The 19,912-nt window shown below is 46.2% G+C and overlaps 1 protein-coding gene and 1 long non-coding RNA gene across 4 annotated transcripts; one reads left to right on the forward strand and one right to left on the reverse strand.

Annotated features, from left to right (window-relative positions):
* Window positions 1–1,403: 1,403 nt before the first annotated feature.
* mafba (MAF bZIP transcription factor Ba) lies at window positions 1,404–11,036 on the reverse strand. Of its 3 annotated transcripts, none has more exons than XR_003887839.1 (3): window positions 10,585–11,036; window positions 10,210–10,304; window positions 1,404–1,563 (listed from the first exon to the last, which is right to left on the reverse strand). XR_003887839.1 is itself a non-coding variant. In XM_029833688.1 (3 exons), exon 3 carries the CDS (start codon window positions 8,472–8,474, stop codon window positions 7,311–7,313), a length of 1,164 nt encoding a protein of 387 aa, XP_029689548.1. In that variant the 5' UTR covers window positions 8,475–8,516; window positions 10,210–10,304; window positions 10,585–10,933; the 3' UTR covers window positions 5,259–7,310. The 3 variants fall into 3 exon arrangements, 2 of the variants coding, with proteins under 2 accessions (XP_029689548.1, XP_029689547.1); XM_029833688.1 differs by lacking the exon at window positions 1,404–1,563 and adding an exon at window positions 5,259–8,516 and having other exon boundaries at window positions 10,585–10,933; XM_029833687.1 differs by lacking the exons at window positions 1,404–1,563; window positions 10,210–10,304; window positions 10,585–11,036 and adding exons at window positions 5,259–8,516; window positions 8,765–9,011.
* A 172-nt stretch (window positions 11,037–11,208) lies between these two features.
* LOC115249288 (uncharacterized) lies at window positions 11,209–14,634 on the forward strand. The gene is made up of 2 exons (XR_003887982.1): window positions 11,209–12,271; window positions 14,133–14,634. It is a non-coding gene; the product is annotated as an uncharacterized lncRNA (long non-coding RNA).
* Window positions 14,635–19,912: the final 5,278 nt, after the last annotated feature.

Raw genomic sequence — 19,912 nt, forward strand, 5'->3', positions numbered from 1 at the left:
CCAGCAATGTTCCAGGTCTGACCAGAAATATGCTACACATCAGCAGTGTAGGAGCAGTTTTATCCCTTTATGAGCGATGTGAACTGATTTAAGTGCTTTAACCCTGAGGTGATGAGTTCAAACCATCATTTAAATGGGTTGAAAGATTGTTGTAAAGGTGTGCAGAATGTCAGTTTTCAGTTGTTTTTTCAGTGATATGGTCGCATTAATCCACAGGAATATTCTATTGACCTGCATTAAAAAGTGTCCAATATTCCCGACTCTGCTCCAGAGGTTTGCTCTGGCCTTCCGTGCCCCCCGCTGCCCCTTTGCATCGCACTGGTCTCTTTGCCCTCACAGTCAAGGACAGGAAACTACCCGGGAGACGCGCAGAGGACAGTTCAACACCAATCAGGCGACAGGGAGAGCTTGTGTCAATTAAATGGTATGTGCTTATACCGCAAATCACAGACACATGTTCTCCTCTCCCCTCCCACCCTGTGGCTTTTCTGCTCCACCACCTAACGCAGCGTAATCATCCTCATTACTTAATGAGACCCTACTGCACTCACAAATACCCCCCCAAACACATGTGTATACAGTTTGCTGGCTCTAAACAGTATAATAAATACACTAAAACCTGAACCTCTACCACACTGTCAACAGAGCGACTCTTTCAGCCACCACACTGAAAAGCCCCTAATACCACAGTAAGACTATTGTCCCGGTAGTGTGTATTATCAACAGGACAGTGAGGCAGGCAGCTGGGGAGGGTACAAACACCTCATTAGCTCCCCTGAATGTATCTACTTCCCCTAATCTGTTACAATAACGTAATCTCTTTAAAAGTGCTGCAGCTTAAATCCAATCTGCCTAAAACCTGACACGTGATTGAGGTCAATCCGCAGTAAACCCCAAACTGCGGGGTCCCGCACGCTACCCCCACCTCACCAAGCCGCACCACAGCGGGTTTAACTGACTGTATTTGTTTGTGAGAGGCCTTGCTCCTTTCACCAAAGTTAGGCTTCAGTCATGGAGGTTCTGCCCGTGCCTCTCTACTCTCCGCCGCTGGTACTGCAGCGCTGCTCTGCGCTTTTTATTTTTGATGTTTTTCCATACTGTCTCTTGCCTCTAAACCACTTACAGATGTTGGCAGCAGGGAGCGTTGTGGCAGCTCCAAATACGAGGAAATCTAAATAGAGATCAGGCCGTAAAGTAAAAGAAGGCATGGGGAAAGAGAAAACAAAGAGAAGGCAGGAGAGCCACTGCAGGAATGGAGTGAATGTGAGCTAGTGGAGAGGAGTGCGCGAGCGTCAGTATAGAAATTAATAGACAGGGGAAAAAAATATGGACTGTCTGGGCATGCAAGGACGGCAGTGTGACTTGAGGGCAGATTTTTCTTTACTTAGATTGAAATTCTGTTGTGGAACCCCATAATTTATCTTTTATTTTATCCTCTTCCTGGTCTGCTGCAGCGCCGATGCTCTGAAAAGTCGCTCCTCCCGCTGTTCAAAAGTGAAGCCAGCAGATCCCAGGATGTGGATAAAGCCATCTTGCACTGGTGACGTCGTTTTTCGCCAGAATCTGCCCATGAGAGGTTTGGAAAGTGAGCAGTGACACCAAATTCAAACACACATCAACCACAAGCATAAATCAGCTGCCGCTGTTGCTAGCCTGACTAAACTCACACTTTTAAATGCATGTATTTCAGAGTAAAATCTTACTAAATGGAATTAGTCCAAGATAATCTGATTGGAATAGCTGCATGATCCACCTAAAAGCTCTGCATTTGTTCCACAGATCCCCCAGCCTGGGCTTTGAGCTGGAAGGCATGGTAAAAGCAGTCAGAAACACAGAAAAATGTGCAAAAAAACATATTTTAAAAATTGTCTTTGGTCCGAGACATATTGGGACCAGTATAGTACCTAAACCTTGTCATATTCAGGCAACCCTGACTGTAACCTAGACCACCAGGGGGCGATCATGATCAAGCTGCTCCACTGACTGTGGATTTCTCCATTTGTCCATCTTTATATACGATACCTTGTGTAGGTATCACACTCAGTAGGTGAAATAATCACAGCTGAACAGCTTTACTCACATTTAGTTCAGATCAGTCATAGTTCTTACCTCTTCCTGTCCATCTGGAGGACAGGAAGCTGATCACCCTCAGTGATTCAGGGAAGTGTGTGCACTTTAAATATGTAGACAGCTTCAAAACCAGCCCAGACTACTAGCAAAAACAGGTAATTTTCTCATTTCTTCTTTAAGATCACTGCATGGAGAGGGGCATGTCTATCGTTGGCTCCTCCCATCCCACAAACAGATTAGACATGAGGGTTCTCTGCAGAGTATATTTGGTCAATAGTTATGTTTGGACCAATTTTCTGCCAAACATAACTGTTGTTGCAAGTCATAACCACATTTTTTCTTGTATCTCTTAAATAAGAAACGCTTAAGAGATGCAACTGTGTGTGTATCTGTGCAGGTCTTTGTGTGTGTGTGTGTGTGTGTGTGTGTGTGTGTGTGTGTGTGTGTGTGTGGTAGACAGTTCAAATGTATCCCTGACTTGCTGTCTGCTCTTATCTTCTCCCTATAGCTTTACCCCCCTCAGTGGCCAATCGTGGATCAATCCCTCCTGGAATTGGGTTTCACTTCCCGGAAGCAGAAACGTTACACATGGGTCACTTTCATTGCTGCGCAGTGGCTCAAGCCCTGGGTATCCATCATGCAGACCACTGTCTCTGACCATGAGGATATAAATACATCACAACAGGGGGCCGTGGTAGCCGAGGTAATGTGCTAACAGCAGCTGTTTGTTGTCGACAGCCATGTGGAAATACAGCATTATTGTTAATGGTGACAAACGATTATGTAAAAGGTTTTTCACACACTGTCTGTCAACAATCCTCTGTCCGTCTTCTGTACACCACTAACCGGTCTCCTGTGGAACCCACCCTTTGCTCACACACTCTCACAGGGGCAATTTAGAGTCTTCAATCAACTGACTTTGCATGTTTTGGGGCTGTGGGAGGAAACCAGAGGACTGGGAGAAAACCCACACAGGCGATAAGAGAACATGCAAATTGCTCACAAGGACGCCTGAGTCAGAATCAAACTCAGAGTTTTCTCACCCTGACTGTGCTCACCACCGCACCTACACAGCCAACAATATGAAGTCAACCTTTCTGCTTTTGTCAGTGTGTGTGAGCGCACAACCTACCGCGCCTTTCCTCGTACTGTGAAGAATTCTCCAATAACTGAGATTGTGTGAGCTTATGTGGGTGTGCGTGGGTGTGTTGGGGGAAAACCTTGCTCTAAATGTCTGGGAAATTCACCCTGATTCTGAGAAGAAACGGTGGGTCAGAAGGTGGGTGGCTGTCCAGGTGTGAATGGGTCATGTAACTAAATGATATTTTATTAAAATAGAATTAAACTAAGCCAACAGCACAACGTTCAGATCACATTAAAGCTTGGGGTGATGGGAGTAAACACAAGCTCTATCAATTACACAAAAACAGAAAGTAGTGCATCATGATGGAGTCAGGTGTGTTCATGCATTTCAGGTCCGAATTTAACCAAAACTAGAGTTGGTGCACTCTGCAAAGCTGTGGCAGGGCTCAGGCTATAACCTGGAAGGGCTCTGAAAGCCGCTGGCCTGCAGCGGCCGATTCCTGAAAACAGCGCCAGTGTCCAGCCTGATGAACAGTAGCAGGCCAGGTTTAGCGGGGGCTGCCGTGCCAAGGCTGCTTGCTGCCTCTGCCGCTGCCGATACGAGAAGCTGGAGGCTGCAGAGCTGCAGATAGGATCTCTGTGGGGGTGGGGGGGGACGTGTGATCGGAGACTAAAATCATTAAAGCGCTCCTGGTCACCGTGTCCTTGGCTCTTCCGCTGAGCTTAGCCTGATGTTTCCTTCCAGTTTCCCCCTCAACCCCGTTCTCCCCCACTTTCCTTCCACCTTTGGTTCCTTCACCCTTTTGTGTCGTCATGCCAACACACGTATAGGATGAGATTCTTCAGAAAAAGTGAACACTGGCCCATATCTTCCAAAAGGTGTGAAATTATTATTTTCAGAATTGATATCAATAATTAGGGTCAAAAGGTCAATCTCTAGATTACACTGCTGACCTGCAAAAAATGACGTCTAGCAAGTGAAAAACATCCCATAGGGTACCTAAAAAGTTCTTAATAGATTATGTAAAGAGTAAATATTGGCCTGTCTGTTCACCCCAGCTGCACTCGTGCCCCCGGTGTGCAGAGGCTGTCCAGGGAGAGAGAGGGGGAGAGAGAGAATGTAAACCAGGCTCGCCTTCCTTTTTCCTCATTGGTTGACTCTCAGCCTAGTGGTTTTGTCCTTGAGAATGTGCAGACATGGGGCAGATAATGTTCTGACAGTAGAAACTCTATCGGTACCAGATCAACACTTCACTTCACTTTTCCTCTGTTTTTATTACAGACAGATTGAAGGGCGTCGCTGCCTAATGATATTTACTGTGCGTGCGTGCGTGGGTGAGTGTGTGTGTGCGCGCCCGCGCGAGCGTGTGCGTGTCAGTCACGAACGTGCTCCAAGTTTCGACGGCGACGATCTCATTTGTTATGCAAACTTGATCCCACATGGCGGTGTTTATTGCGCATTTTCGCACGCTGGGAGATAACTACGGCAAGCGTGTTGACACATGGCAATCATAAATTCCAGTTATGTTGACGATAAAAAACATCTCACGACCGCAGGCTCGCACGGAGGATTATTTTGAAGCCGCCTCGGGTTTCTGACTTTTTTGGTGGAAGGACAGGAGCGCGCCGTCCAATCAGACGGAGCCGTTAAGCGTATTCGGAGTCACGCATGCTGCAAACCCCAGATTGTCTTAAGGGTAAATCAGAGGTTTGTGTTGCAAGGTCAAAGATCTACGTTTACTGCCGCCCTGCAGACGTCTGTCAGCAGCGTGTGTGAGGAATCTCCCCACAGCCCCGCACGAAGTGCCGCTGATCAAATCACTGCTGGCCACAGGGCTTCTATCCAAACTCTTCATTTGATATTCAAGTCTGGAAATAAAATATAGATAAGTAGTAAATCCGATGCAGGTAATTAAGTGATTGGAGTGGATACATTCTTATTAATTAGAGGTTTGTCTGAAAGCGAATTATGAGTGTTTTGGCTGCACGAATTTAAGTTTTTCTCTATATGGGTGTTTGTTTGTTTATATATATATACATGGAGTTATTCATATTTGGATAATATTCTGTTACTAAAGCGGAAGAAAAAGTCTGAGGTGTTAATATTGCCATTTCAATGACTTTAATAAGCAAAATAGGAAACAATTTCTTCCAAAAACAACCAAAAATAAGACAAAACAGAAACCAGCCTGAATGGAACAGTTCAATTTTATATGTTTTAAGTATTATTTATATAAACAGGATTGAAAATTGATCCCCATCATGGTGAAATTACATGAAATAGATGAAAACAAAACAACATCCCGCTGCTGCAGTTTCATTAATAGATTTCAACACAGTTGAATCAGTAACAAACCAAAGATTGTTTAAATGCATGACTTTCCAACAATAGGTTTAAGTGTAAGCACCATGCTTATTCGATATGATCTGACAGTTAATTTAAATCATTAAAATAAAAACTTTAACTATGCATCTGGCCAGCAGAACCAGAATCATCAAATAATAATAAAGACAAACAAAGGGGTATTTCATAACATACACGTTGATTTCATTTTGGGAATTTGCACAACCTGAGTTCCTTTTTTTTACTGACCGGCAGAAAAAAATCAGGAAAACACAGAGCATCAGTAAGTTACAAATGCTCGCCTTGTCAAATGTTTCTAACGTGAAGTTTTTGTTTTTCAAATCTCATAAAATGAGGCCCGGTGATGATATGCTACAGGTGGCCGACATGAAAAACCGCGCTTTAGGTGGAGATTTGGCGCGTTTAAGGGTCAATTAAACGTCAGAGACGCTTTCCACGGTTACTGTGGACTGAAAGAGCGTGGATGGATCAAATTATCTGTCTCAAACTGTCTAATTTGTAATCTCACCCTGCGGCGCGACACTCCTTGTGCGCAGTCTGGGTCCAATATGTTTGTCGTTGCGCATCAGATTACGCGTCCCCCAAAAACTCCCTAAAAGTTTATCCACGCTCCTCACTATCACTAATACGATGTGATAACACGGTGTGTCTTCCTGAAGGAAGGTCTGCACAAATTCCAAAATGAAAACGTTAAAATCATCCAAAAAAAAGTGCACTTGACACACAAAAAAAATGTACTTAAATGCGAATGAAAAATAAAACCCAACAGAAGAATGCACCCCTCTCTCGATCAAGGATAAACGAAATCATACAAAATAAGTGAGATAAAAAAGGTCAACACGAAGAAAGAAAGAAGTTCAAACCAGCCTCTTCAATCTTGTGCAGTTTTGCGGTTTGCATAATATTTACAAGCTCAATGGAAACCAACACCGTTATGACACTGCACCGGCAGTCCTGCTGTTTCTGTCCCCGCTGCGTTTTTCTAAACCCCCGGAACTAAGGAGAAGCGCAGATCAACAACATGCTCTTAATATACACGAGAAGATGGAAGTACAAAATAGAAACCGTACATGTCCAGCATGCAGGATTATATTTAATGCAGATTTTTTTTTGTTTGTTTGTTTCAATATATATTCGAATATAACCAAGCAGGCAATAAATCAATGAAGATGTTGCATAAAATACCCCCCTTCCCCCCACCCCTCCCACCCATCCCCAGCTTGACGGGTTAGTAGATGTTACATTTGCATAAAGTTTTCGAGTTGTTGTTTTTTTTCCTTCTCCTTCTTCTTCTTTTTTTTTTTTTTTCTCCTGCAGATTGCGGGGCCCCGCTCGGAGGAGCCTGGTTCTGCAGGCCGGGCCTGCCTGTTGATTCGCGTCATTATTTTTGGAGAAACATTCACCTCGACGCCATCCCACGTTGTTTACAGATTATTGAAAAAGCTCAAAAGAAATTAAAAAAAAAAATCATCCTCTACTTTTTGAAAAAAGAAAAGAAAAAAGTCTCTTATCTACAAGCGACTATAATCTACAGAGATGCCGCGACTGATCACACTACTTTGCTCTTTGTATCCCAGCTGACACGTGAATTGAGAGATGATTATATATGAGGATACTATCGGATGGATTATTCTTCTAATATGAATATAGTTGTTACCGTTATTAGTATAATCATAATCGGTATGACAAGTGTGGAATATTATCGTTTGATCATCAGCCAGAAAGTCAGAAATGTGGCGGTGGTGGGGAAAGTTTGTTGTGGGGGGAGTTCGTAAGAAAAGGCTCTGCCAACTCACATGAAGAATTCTGGTGATGAAGGGTTGTCGCTGGTCGAGCCAGCCTCGCGGAAGCCGCTACTCGCCCCCGAACCCGTCAGTTTCTCGCACTTGAGTTTGTAGGCGTCCCGCTCCCGCGCCAACCGGCTGATCTCCGCCTTCAGCTGCTCCACCTGGTTGATCAGCTGCGTCTTCTCGTTCTCCAGCAAGTGCTTCTGCTGCACCCGCTTGAACCGGCAGGACTGCGCGTAGCCCCGATTCTTCAGGGTCCTCCTCTTCTGCTTGAGGCGGATGACCTCATCCTTGGTGAAGCCCCGCAGGTGCCGGTTGAGCTCCCGCACTGACATGGACACCAGCTGGTCGTCCGAGAAGCGGTCCTCCACGTTGAGCCCACCCCCAGAGCCGTGGTGCACCGCGGACTGGCTCAGATGGCCGTGCGCATGATGGTGATGGTGATGGCGGTGGTGATGGAGCGGCTGATGGGACTCTGGGGAGACTGGGGACGGACTGTCGGGGTCCTGGTTGTGGTGGTGATGATGCTGGCTGTGTGGGTGATTGTGTCCGCCGGGATGTCCGGAGAGTTCCTCGGCGTGATGTGGAATGCCCGCGGCGTATGGGTGATGGTGCTGCTGGCCATGGCCGTGGTGGTTGTGATGGTGATGTGGGCCCCTGTAGCCCTCAAACGCACCCTGCTGCTGCAGCTGCTGTTGGACGTGCGGAGGTGGAGGGTGGCCGTGAGTTGTTGCGCCAATCAGGGCCTCCACTGCGTCCTCAGGGGTCAGACTTAGCGTCTGCGGGTCTATCTGCTGGTGGTACCCGCTGCTCGGCATCCAGTACAGCTCCTCAAGGTGGTTTTTCTGCTCTGTGGGGCTGAAGCTCGGCGAAGAGGGCACCGAGCTGCAGGGTGTGCTGATGGGGGTGGACGATACTGAGCCCTGGGGTTGAAGACGGTTACACTGGCGCACGCCGTTGCGTTCCAGCCCTGCCAGGCCTTCCTTCTTCACGTCAAACTTCATCAGATCAAAATCGTTGACATATTCCAGGGCCAAAGGACTGCTGGGCAGCTCCGAGCCCATGTTCATCTCTGTGCCCATACTGCCGTCGCGACTCTTTTGCAGGTACGCGAGCGACGCAAAAACTGACTTGTTAATCAGTGTCTCTTCGCTCCTTTCAGGTTTCATGCAATCGATCTTTTGGTTCCTCCACCGCTGTGCACCGACTTGCTGTAGCATGAAACACAGTGTGGTTGGTGGAAAAAAAGAGGAAAAAAAGTGGAGAGGGAAAAACTTTCAGACTAATGCTCTGCACACGGTTTGCGTCATAGCCTACTTCTGCTGGGACAATCTGGCGCAGAGACCAGACAGGAGGTAGAGAGCAACGCGCCTCAGTGCAAAAGTAAAAGCCACAGTCCCCTCAGCGGAACAACGTTCACAAAATCTGCATAAATAATCAAAAAATATAAAGGAAATACCACGTTTGAGCGCTGAGACGGGCACCAGTCCCCGTAGCTACTTCTCGTTTTAAGTCCTTTTTTTCCGCCAGGAAAACAAACAGGAGTAAATAAGCAAAGTTAAGAGGTCGCCTGATTTTTTTTCGCTGAGAAGCAGCTTTTCCAGCTCTGCACCGCAGAGATTTAAAGGCTCGCCTCTCTGGCTTTTTCCCACTCTGGTATCCAGCAGACTGCGCTCGGAGCCAGTCAGCGATTTATCCTTATAGCGCGCAGTGACGTCGCGCTGGAAGGCTGGATCCGGAGCGCGCAGCTCTCCAATGGGAGACGGAGTACGTGAGAGAGGAGGGGGGGAGGGGGGAGGGGGGAGGAGTACAGCGGAGAGAAGGGGGGTACAGTACTTGACAGCTACAGACAGTCAGCTGACCGACTTCCCTAAAAGCAGAAGGTGGGAGGCACTGGAGGGAGGGAGAAAGAGAGAGAGAAAGAAAGAGAGTGTAGAAATGCCTTCACTTCATGGACAGTAGCTGAACGGCGTAACGCACCATTTATCTTTCAAATCTCAGTGGTAGTTTCACTGAATTTAGAGATTTAAAGTTAAAAAAATCAGCTGTTTTATGCCCTGAGACCGTTTTATAACACATTCGTCCCAAATAACAACGTAAAATATAAATAAATCCTTGCTCCACTTTTTACAGAAAGGTTTTACATTTTCATACGCATTGAATGCGGCATAAATGTAAAAATGTAAACATGTTTACATCTTGTTTTGTTACACCTTGTTTTGTGCGGTAACGCACCATGTTTCTCAACTATCTAAGACTGATTTTGAGCTCCAATAATGGAAATTCTAAATATTAATTTAAACTAATTGACATATAATTGAAATCGAATGACTGATCGTTGGGCTTCCCTTATGAGTCTACCTCGCCAAAATACCGTGCATGTGACGGGAGCGATCGCGGGTGTAAAACCTCGCATGTTTCTCTCTCCCGATGAACGTAAAGTTCAGAGCGTCTCGAAGATGTCAGACTCCTCTCAGTCGGGGCATTTTTTTTCTCGCAGCATATGGGACAGGGCAGAAAAGAGGCTCAAGGCTGCCCCTCCGTGGACCGCCGGAGCTGGTGAGCTGCAGCCTGCACGTCTTCTATCACTTTTTGCGCAGGGGATTCTTATTCCCTCCTCCGCGCTAATTCCCGTTTAAAAGGTCACATCCTGCAACGATCTCCGACAACCGTTAATCTCTGTCAGCGGAGTCTGATAAATACTTTTTCACTAGGCCTTTTCATCTCTTTATCAGACGGAGTTCAAATCAGATTCTGGGATTTGTACGGCACCTATTTGATCTGCAATTTAATGACACCCCCCTCAAAAAGAAAAAAAAATGAGCAAACGTCTTGCTTCCCTGCAAAACAGAAACTGCTTGTAAATGAGTCAATTCACCGGATCGATTATCATTTGGTTTTCACCTCATATCCACGCTTGAGTACAGCAGCTGCAGGGCGTATTGATCAGGCTGGAGGTTCAGAGGAGGCGACCGAAGATGAGCTCTGACGATGGAGGGCTGGAACTCAGAATCCAACACTTAGCACATCTTAAAACACAATTCTTATACTTTACATTTTTAATCAACGGGGACATTTCTGAAGCGCATGTTCATAAAATAAATTTGGAATGTGGAATGTTTTATTAAGTGACCGTAGGGGTAAAACGTCAAATTATTATTATTATTATTATTATTATTATTATTATTATTATTATTATTATTGTTATTATTATTATTTCATTAAAATATTTAGAGCAAAATACGTTGATTAAATGTTATCTAAAGTTTACGTCATTACCTTCGACAGATTTTGTCAACGAAGAGTTGTTGTCCTCAACTTTCTTCCTTTTCTCGGGTTCATCCTCTCTTAATCTCACAGCCATTTGACAAAAAAATAGAGCCTGGACTCTTTTTTTTACCAGAGCAGAAAATGTGCAGGCAGTGTTCAGGTTACTGTCATCCACATTTTATTCCCCGGATTTTTGGAACAAAGTGATACTCTCATTACGCGCTTCAACTTCAGATGCGCCCCGGGCAAGTCGTGCCGTTCCACGCGGTGCCAATCCGAACTGTTCTCGACCCTCTTCGCAGCGAGGCCGACCTGAAGGCAGCCCCATTAGCTCGTGTAATGCTCTCTAATATTGCCCGAGTCCACCGTCTAATAGAGCCAGGCAGGCCTGCCGCCGGCTCTCCCCCTTCGGTAATAACGGGATGTAATGGAGAGGCGAGATGTAAAAAAGCGTCCATGTCAGCAGCATATCGGTGGTTAATGATCTATTAAGTGATCCGTGTGCTTATGGACAGCGAAAAAAAGTGTTGATGCTTGCTTATTTGCCCCCTAATGAGTGTGCCATCCTACGGAATTTAGGAATGAATAACAGAAATAAAATCACCTTTAAAATGTGAGATTTAACAGCGGAGGCATGAAGGATGCAGCGGCAGTGGAGCTTCCCACAGCTCACATCTCACACCTGCAGCAGGGATCAGGGCCGCGGCTTTCACGCAGGAGGCCCAAGCTTGAAGCTTTAGGAGGGTTCATCTCTCAGCTGTGGATTTCTGCGCTCCAGGATCTGTCCGCGCACCCGCACCTGCCGTTCGGAGGCCGGGGCGCACTCACTGCGGTCCCCCTGGAAGCTCCGAGTGGACGCCAAGTTATGAGGGGACACACAAGGAACATTATTTTCTTGTTTTAATTGGAACTCATTCCGAGGAGAAACACTATTTGTGTCGGTTTTACGCGTTTTCAGTTATTTTGCGCGCACAACGACGAACCAAAAACGGTTTCCCGGACCTTTAGTGGAAATGTTGCGGAGGCAAATGGAGGCTGGCCAAACTGGAAGGCCCCTGACAGGGGAGGGTGAAAGATGGGGATGGAAAGACAGCGTCTCACCATGCGCGGTTTCGAGGTGGAGAAAAGAGACCCGCAGAGACGCGCAGAGACGCACGAAGAGGCGCCACGACTGATTCAAAACCAACTTTATGGCTGCGAATCAGCCCGGACGCTGATGTGCCCGCAAATGCAGATGTGAATGCGAACTTTCTACGATTTCTCGGCTGAATTCTTTTTCCAACAACGCACAGACCTTCGCTCGTATTTCAAACGAATTTCCCCATCCCAAGGCGAGGCTGCACTTCCCCACGATTCACACGTCCCCGCCAAATCTTCCTCACAGCGCGCCTTTATATTGAACAGTTAAAGATTTTTAAGAGGAGGAGCGTTTGGGAATCGTGCACGATTTCTGGGGAGTCTGTCTGATTCCACATGCTGCGGCTCCCATCATTCATAATCCACCATTTACAGGCTGCAGTCACTCAGGCATTCTTGTTTACTCCAGACTGATCGATTATCTCTGTGAAAACATGTATTATTAAGACGTGTCGTCTGTGTAAACAGGCAAAGGCCAGGATCTGGAAACATCCCCATCAGGGATAATGGACTGAGGACCCCCCCTCCCTCCCTTCCTTCTTCAGGAAAACAACAAGAGGTGAGATAAGTGCAAATTCCTGCAGTCTCATTAATATGAAAAAGCTATCGATCCATCGGCGATTATCTTAAATCCCCCCCACTGCTCGCTGTCTCCCACCTGCGCGCAGGTGACAGCAACAATTCCTCAGCGTTATCACACTCTCACCACTTTCTCCCCGTGAGGATGGAGGATGCGCTGGCGCTCTCAGGGAGGGATGCGGGATTTATTCCTGGTGACAGGGCGCCCCTGGTGGCGCATCCGCTTACTGCGGGCAGTTTGATGTGCATCACCAGTGGCGTGCTGCTTGTCAATAAAGTCGCAGAGAGCTCCAAATTTGAGATCTTCGGGTTGTTTTTGGCATTTCAGACATCCTCCGGAATGACAAGGAAGCAGAGTGAATATAAAAATATGACGGCGAGTCCAGGATATAATTGTAGGCCCTTTGTGAGATTAGATGTCTCTGATTGACATGTTGTAAATATAACAACAAATAAATGTCAGTACCGCACTGTACTGGCGTGATCCCAAAAGAAAAAGAACAATAAATCTCCCTTTTGCTGCGGTCATTTCATTAATGTAAATTGCAATGCTATGTACGACAGCCTGGCTCGCCTCCAGCTGGCTTCTCTGCTGAGGCGTCTGCATAACATTTGGTCTTATCATAAACCAGAGCCGCACGACCACAGAATGCAGGCGACACCACAGGAACCGAGGATCAGAGTGCAGGCATCTCATAATTAAAGCACGCGCTCGGCAGCCACCGCCACAATTTACATCTGTGTTTTTCAGAGCCGGTAACAGAACCCGAGGGTGAATTCATGATGTCACACTTTTTTTTTTTTGTAAACGCAAACTTGAGTTGTTTTTTTTTAACTCCTTCGTTCTTCTCTTGGATGGGCCTTTGACACCCTAGCCAGCATTAACATGGGAGTGTTGAGATCCATGCTTTGTTTTGTAGAACCTTCTCTAATTATCTTCATATGGAGCTGTCAGAGAGAATCTCTGCCTTCCATTAAATTCCCACATCATATGATGTTCTGGGAAATGTGCGCCATCAGTGTAGGATATATATAGCATGGGGCTAACTGCCTGGAGTGGCTCTGTGTAATATATCTGGGACGACTTTATTTTGCTGTTAAGTGTTTAAGCTGAATTTGTTTGAAGCATGCATTAGCGCTGCTCGTGACCTTTCGTGCAACAGCGTCTGAGTGTTCATGGATGACTCCCTTCTGTCACGATCTCAGATTCTAACCAAACATCTCTACTCTCCTCTTTTCTGAAAAAAATCCCTCCTCTCTTTCTTCTGCTTGCCCTCCATCACTGGGTGACCCCCTTGCTTCTTGGCTCTCTCACCCCTCTCCTCTGGCCCTGGCCCTAGCTGGCCCTGCCCACCCTGGGTCATTTATCATAGGCCAGGAGTGGAGCCCCTGGGCCTGCAGGCCCCTGTCAGCCCCTGCAATCGCCTCTTTGTGGCTCCCAGCAAACAAGTGTCGGATCAGCAAAAGTCTATTAAAGCCTGGTGGGCCTTTCTCAGCCAATTGGGTCCGGGTCACTGAGCCGCTCTCCGCGCTGCTCCGGGAACTCTTTGTGTCGCCGCCGTTCGCTGACACAGATCCCCACAAGATTAATGATTTTTAGCAACTGTTTGGGTCTCCTCTCTCTCTCTCTGTTTTTCTCCCTCTTTTCTCCGCTCATTCTCTCATTTCTTCCTTTAACCTACTTCTTCAGCTCATCTACCTCCCGATTTCTCGCCTTCCACTCTTCTCCCCTCCTCACGGTCACCACTACCCCAATCCTGAGCTGACTGTAAGCTTAGAACTGTTTATTAGGTCTTTTTTTGGGATCATTTTCTTACTGTTCTAAACTCTTTTTCCTCAAGTTCTTCCACTTGCGTCTGATAAATCCAGAAGATGTTGGGAAACAACCCGAGCAGCCACATTACCACCCCGACAGGCTTCCCCGCAGTGTGCCCCGGGAGACTCCGGGTAATTTGAAATCTTCAAGCCGCTTCCACAACTTCCAACGTTGCCGTGTTCTCAGTGTTGTTTCCAGTAATTACCGCAGGTTAAGTGCACGTCTCGGAGCCCAGAGGAGGCAGCTCTATCCTTCACCTGGGACATGACTCAGCACAGCTCAGGTCATCCGGCCATTTCTCTGACCACTGGACCACGCCCCGGCCTACTTTAAACCCACAGGACAAGCTCAATTATGAAGGAGCCGTGTTCACTTACAGCGCGTAATGTAATGGTTGTTTTATTTACCGGCTGGACTCAGAAGTGCAGCCTCACACTGACAGGTTTGACCATTTGATGCCCATTAACACAGGTTTATATTTCACTTCTGTGCTGAAATGTAGCTTCCAAAATAAAAGTTTGATGTAACGATTGTTTGAAAATTATCAGAAAATTAGGGTTGTTTTCAGGTTTGCTGGTTCAGATGAGGCTAAAAATCTGTGAAAGTGGAACTTTCTGTCAAATAAACGACTAATTACAATTAATTTGGGAAAATTATGAGTACTCTAGGCAAGCTTAGGTGTAAAAATCAGTTCCCGCACCTTCTTGTCTCCCATTGTCTCAACTCACTTTTGTCTTTTGCTCCACTGTGAGATTTCAACACCTTGTCTGAGCACCTCTGCGGTGAAGTTCCAAGCCAGCAGCGGTGACGTGATGTGAAGGCGACGGCAAACCAGAGCAGAGGATACTCAATAGCGAAGGCATGAAATATACATAGCCTCTCTGGACCATCCTCATGCAGTCAACGCTGCACGACTGTGTAGATGTGAAAATGTGTGTAAAACCGTCTGTGAGGCTGCTGTTGCTCTGTTTGCACGTCTGTTTCAGGAATGAATGGATGAACCCAACCTGCTGCCATGTCCGCACCCACCCTGTTTCCTGTCTGATTAATCTAGAGTGTGTGTGTGTGTCTGTGTGTGTGTGAGTGTGTGTGTGTGTGTGTGTGTGTGTGTGTGTGTGTGTGTGTGTGTGTGTGTGTGTGTGTGTGTGTGCCCATGTGTAAATGGTTATAGATGGGGCGACACCACCATGCTGGCAGTCTGAATCATTACTCACAAAGATAGGGAAAGACCCAGGGCCAAGGATCCCCATCCTCCAGCTGCACACACACACACACACACACACACACACACACACACACACACACACACACACACGCACACACACACATACAAAACATCCCCAGGTCATTCATTTCTTAGCAGAGTATGTGGCATTTCACCATATTCACACTCTTTTTATTAAGAGACCGTAGCTCCAGGTTCCCCCTTTAAAGGGGGAAGTGAGGGATGGTTTTCAATTGGGCTTTGTTTGTAGCTCCACTTTTTCCATGTTCTCTTTTCATTTCTCCTTATCTGCCATTTCCACATCCCTCTCCACTTCCACTTCCTCCCACAGCTGCTTGCCCAGGTAGAACCAAGAATGGTAAAGAAACGTACAGGTGGAAATAACAGACATTGTTATATAAATAATTAGCACAATTCTATAACAGTGCACCGGCCCGGGATCTATTAAGGTAATTTGAAACACATCTTTAGAATATTTAAAATAATGGCGAGAATTCCCCAATGCACTTTTATTTTGTGCCATATTTTTGTCTTTATACGGGTTACAGAAGAACCTTTTAGGAATATACGAGAGCAATTATAATCATGATAAGGCATGTAGAGCTGCACACAATAGCAAATAAAATAGTGCAATTATTAAACATCCTCAGGGAAATTTTGTGTGTGTTCACACGTTTGGTTTTTAGGAAAGATGCGTTTATGGTCCTCGCCTGCATCTGCATGAGTCTATGAGTCTCTGGCAGCATGCGTTTTCGTGTTGAAACGGGGGTATGTATGTGCAGGCGGGGTCTGTAAATAAATCTGTTGGAGGATTGGGGGTGCAGGGATGAAATATGGTCCCAGGGATGTGGAGCAATGTGAAAAAGTCGGCAACGCTGGGGAATAACAAATCTCCCCACGTCGCCGTGCCGCAAAATAAATACACTCCCCCGTACAAGTCATCCATCTGGACCACGAGTCGCCTCAAAGACGCCCCCAATACATCGCCGTCGCACGGCAACACACAAACACACACGTGCACTCAGCAATCACCTGTCCTACCATGCCATATTTATTCACATGTTTATTTATTTGTTTGTTGAGTTAAATGGAAACTGCTTGTGGGAAATTGGAAAGTTAATTTGTGTGTGTGTGTGTTTGTGTGTGTGTGTGTGTGTGTGTGTGAGAGAGAGAGGTATACTCCCACCCAAATGCTACCAGCGTCTTAATAAGGTGGGAGTGTTCAGCTAATGATCAATCACAGGGGATTAAATAATTGAATTTCAGCTTTTACAACTTAAATCCCCCACATGAAGTCAACTAAAAGAGAATAAAGGAGGTTAGACTCAACACACAGTCTTTTCCTGACATATAGACTATAATAAGCACACTCTTCTAAGTACAGTACGGTACAAATGTATCTTCCTTCACCTCATGTAGAGGCACAATGCAACACACGCACGCACGCACACACACACACGCACACACACACACGCATGCACGCATGCACACACACACACACACACACGCATGCACACACACACATGCACATGCACGCACACACACACACACACACACACACACAGTGTTTGTGGGGGTGTTCACAGAAGTAATACAATACCCAGCTCCTTACCATGACCTTAACCATCCCAACTAACCCCTAACCCTAACCCTATCATGAACTCTAATTCTAACCTCAAACTTAAAACCATGTAATAACCTTAACAGTCCTTTGAAGTCGTGGGGCAAACAAGAAAGGCCCCACTTTGCTAGCAGAATGAATATTTTGGTAGTCAATATGTAGTTAATGCGATGGCAAACAACATTTCAGACTGAAAGTGACTTTTACACTAAAGGCCTACACTTCTGTGTGTGTGTGTGTGTGTGTGTGTGTGTGTGCGTGCGTGTGTGTGTGTGTGTGTGTGTGTGTGTGTGTTTGGTGTGTGGGGTGTCATTTTTTCCCTCTTTCCCTCTGTCCCTCTGTCCCTCTGTCCCTACCAGGGATGAATATTAGCACCGTTGTTTGCAAATAGGTGATGTATGGCAGCCATATCGCTCTGTGTTTTAAAAATACAAATTTCCTCTCCTTTATCAAATGACTAACAAAGCCATGCATCACTGCCACGCTCCGCCACTCCCCACATAAATAAAACAACTATCTCGCACCCGCTTTCCCTCTGTCTCTCTTGTACTCCTTTCAGCTTTATTCGCTTTATTGCATATCCTACATTTGGTGAGGACGGTTGACCACGATGCCCGCAGCAGCGACTATAACCAACATCTCGATCACAAATTTCCTTCTAATGTGATGGAAATAACAGAGGTGCTTTGCCGGAAGCGCGCTCTTTAATGTCGTCATCATCCGACATCGTTTGACGACCGTAAACACAGATAATCATAAGCGGAATGCGTGTGGAGTCTGTCATGCGATGCTCTCTGAAAGTGCTGGATGAAGAGCTACAGGCTGGAGCTCAGTGGCTTTCTCTCTGTCACAAAACGATGACAGGAGGCCAATTAAGCCGGAGCGCCATATTGCAAAGTGCTCATCATTAGCCGGGGCCCATCGCGGCTAACGACTGCGCTGGAGATAAACAGGGCGATGTGGAGAACCATCCTAATCAGAAGGGCCGTTTGAGAGTGGGGCTCAGTCATAACGCACAGCTGCAGCGCACCGGGATATGGGAGCTGTTCAGCTGTAAAGCTACGCTGCAGAAGCCACTGCCGCTCCAGCCTTGAGCTCCACGGGGAGTTCGGCACTCGTCTGATCGCCCCTTAGATCCATAATCATCAAGATTAGAAAGATAAGCGCCCGAAGCCTCCAGACAAGGTGAATTATCGGCAACCATTGAAGGATTCTTCGCAAACTTTGGTCATAACACAAGGGAGAAGGCTGGGGACTGTGTGTGTTTGTGTGTGTGTGTATGTGTGTGTGTGTGTGGGGGGGAGGGTCCCATTTATAGTTTATAAGAAGTCCCACTCCTCCATCCTTCTGTCTCCTCTGTTGTTTACACACATCACTCCCTTTTCTGCTCGTCTTCCAAAATCATCAGTGGGAAGCCAGCACACATCTAATCATGAGGAGAACACACACACACACACACACACACACACACACACACACGTGCACACACACACACACACACACACACACACACACACACACACACACACACACACACACACACACACACACAGGCGCGCGATTGGGACAGGAGAGTTTGCTTTTCTTTCCAGGCCATTGAATTGACCACAAGTTTGAAACAGAAATGATGAACTGAGCCTTGTTTGCTTTTAACATCTTTCTCTATTTCTTGTTTTTAAGATATAAATAATCCAACTATACAGTTTGTAATTGGTGAGAATATTGTTGCCGATAGCATAAAATGAATTTAGGAAGCCCTTTTAATATGCTCACCGCACATAACTGAACACTCGAACTGCTTTTTGTCCACGGAGATGATATTTCACAAAAGAATTAATGAATTACTGAATTTGAAATCAGCAAAGATTAGATGTTTCTGCTTAATAAAGGACACAAAATATATTATGAACACTTGATGGGTAATTTATTGAAATGATTTGTGTCACATATTCAAACATTTTCTGTCCTCCCAGCTGCCTGTCCAGTGCTGTTTTCTTCCACCTGTCTCTGGGTAAGTCCCTCTCCTGTCCCTCAGATGGACAGGCCTGAGCTGTCTGGACAGGCTGTAACTCTCCCCACAAACGCTTGAACAATTGGAGGTAAATATGTCGGGGACAGCCCATTTGTTTTGTGCTGGCGGTGATGCATGTTTTTGCAGCAAGCAGCACATTTTTACCACGAAGCCCAGAGCAGCTTTGAGTAATGGACTTGCTTCGGCCTGTCCACTCATTTTGCTATTTTTATTATTGTCTTCCTTATAGTTTTCATTTTTCACATGAGAGAGAGAAAGAGAGAGAGAGAAAACCATCGTCCCTTCAAGTATGTTGTTTCCCTCGAAGCGCCGCGACGTGAAGGCGCCCCCCTTTCCTCTTACTCCATCATCTTCTGTCAGCTGTCTCTCGCAGACTGAGGGATTCTGTCGCATGACAAGAAGAGACAAATAAGGCTTTATCAACAGACAGCCCCATAATTCAGGCCAGGCAGCTCCATAATCATTTTTCATCTATTCATCATAGGTTTCGCTGACATGTTCTCCCGGGGATCTGGTAATCTTCGGTACCGAGTTGGCAGTGTTTGAAAGCACATGTTGAGCTCTTGTTGTCTGACTTTTACCCCAAGGTGCTGTAATGGACCATTACGATGATAAAGAAGACGGCGGTGTGTCCCTCAGCTGCGGACCCTTGGAGCCAAGTGGATCTGGTAGGAAGATAGCCTGAACTATCCAGCTGTGCTAAGCAGATGGACCTTAGCTCACTTGATATGTTTCCTTTGTCACTACCGCCAGCCCAGAGCTGAGCCTCTGAACAAATCAGAGACCAGACTACAACCTTCTGTGATTGGTCTTTTTGATTGCTATGTAGAGTATGTCCACCAGTTTCTGTTGCATTTTCTCCTGTTGGAGGGTAAACACAGACCAGAGAAGTCTGTAAATACACATTTGTGTGATGGCAGATCCCAA

The sequence above is a fragment of the Takifugu rubripes genome, chromosome 3 (genome assembly GCF_901000725.2).
Source record: "Takifugu rubripes chromosome 3, fTakRub1.2, whole genome shotgun sequence".
In the NCBI taxonomy this organism is placed as follows: Eukaryota; Metazoa; Chordata; class Actinopteri; order Tetraodontiformes; family Tetraodontidae; genus Takifugu; species Takifugu rubripes.

What these genes read in the sequence shown, in the direction of transcription:
- mafba (XM_029833688.1), bottom strand. Translation starts at nt 8,474, where the DNA reads ATGAAACCTGAAAGGAGCGAAGAGACACTGATTAACAAGTCAGTTTTT.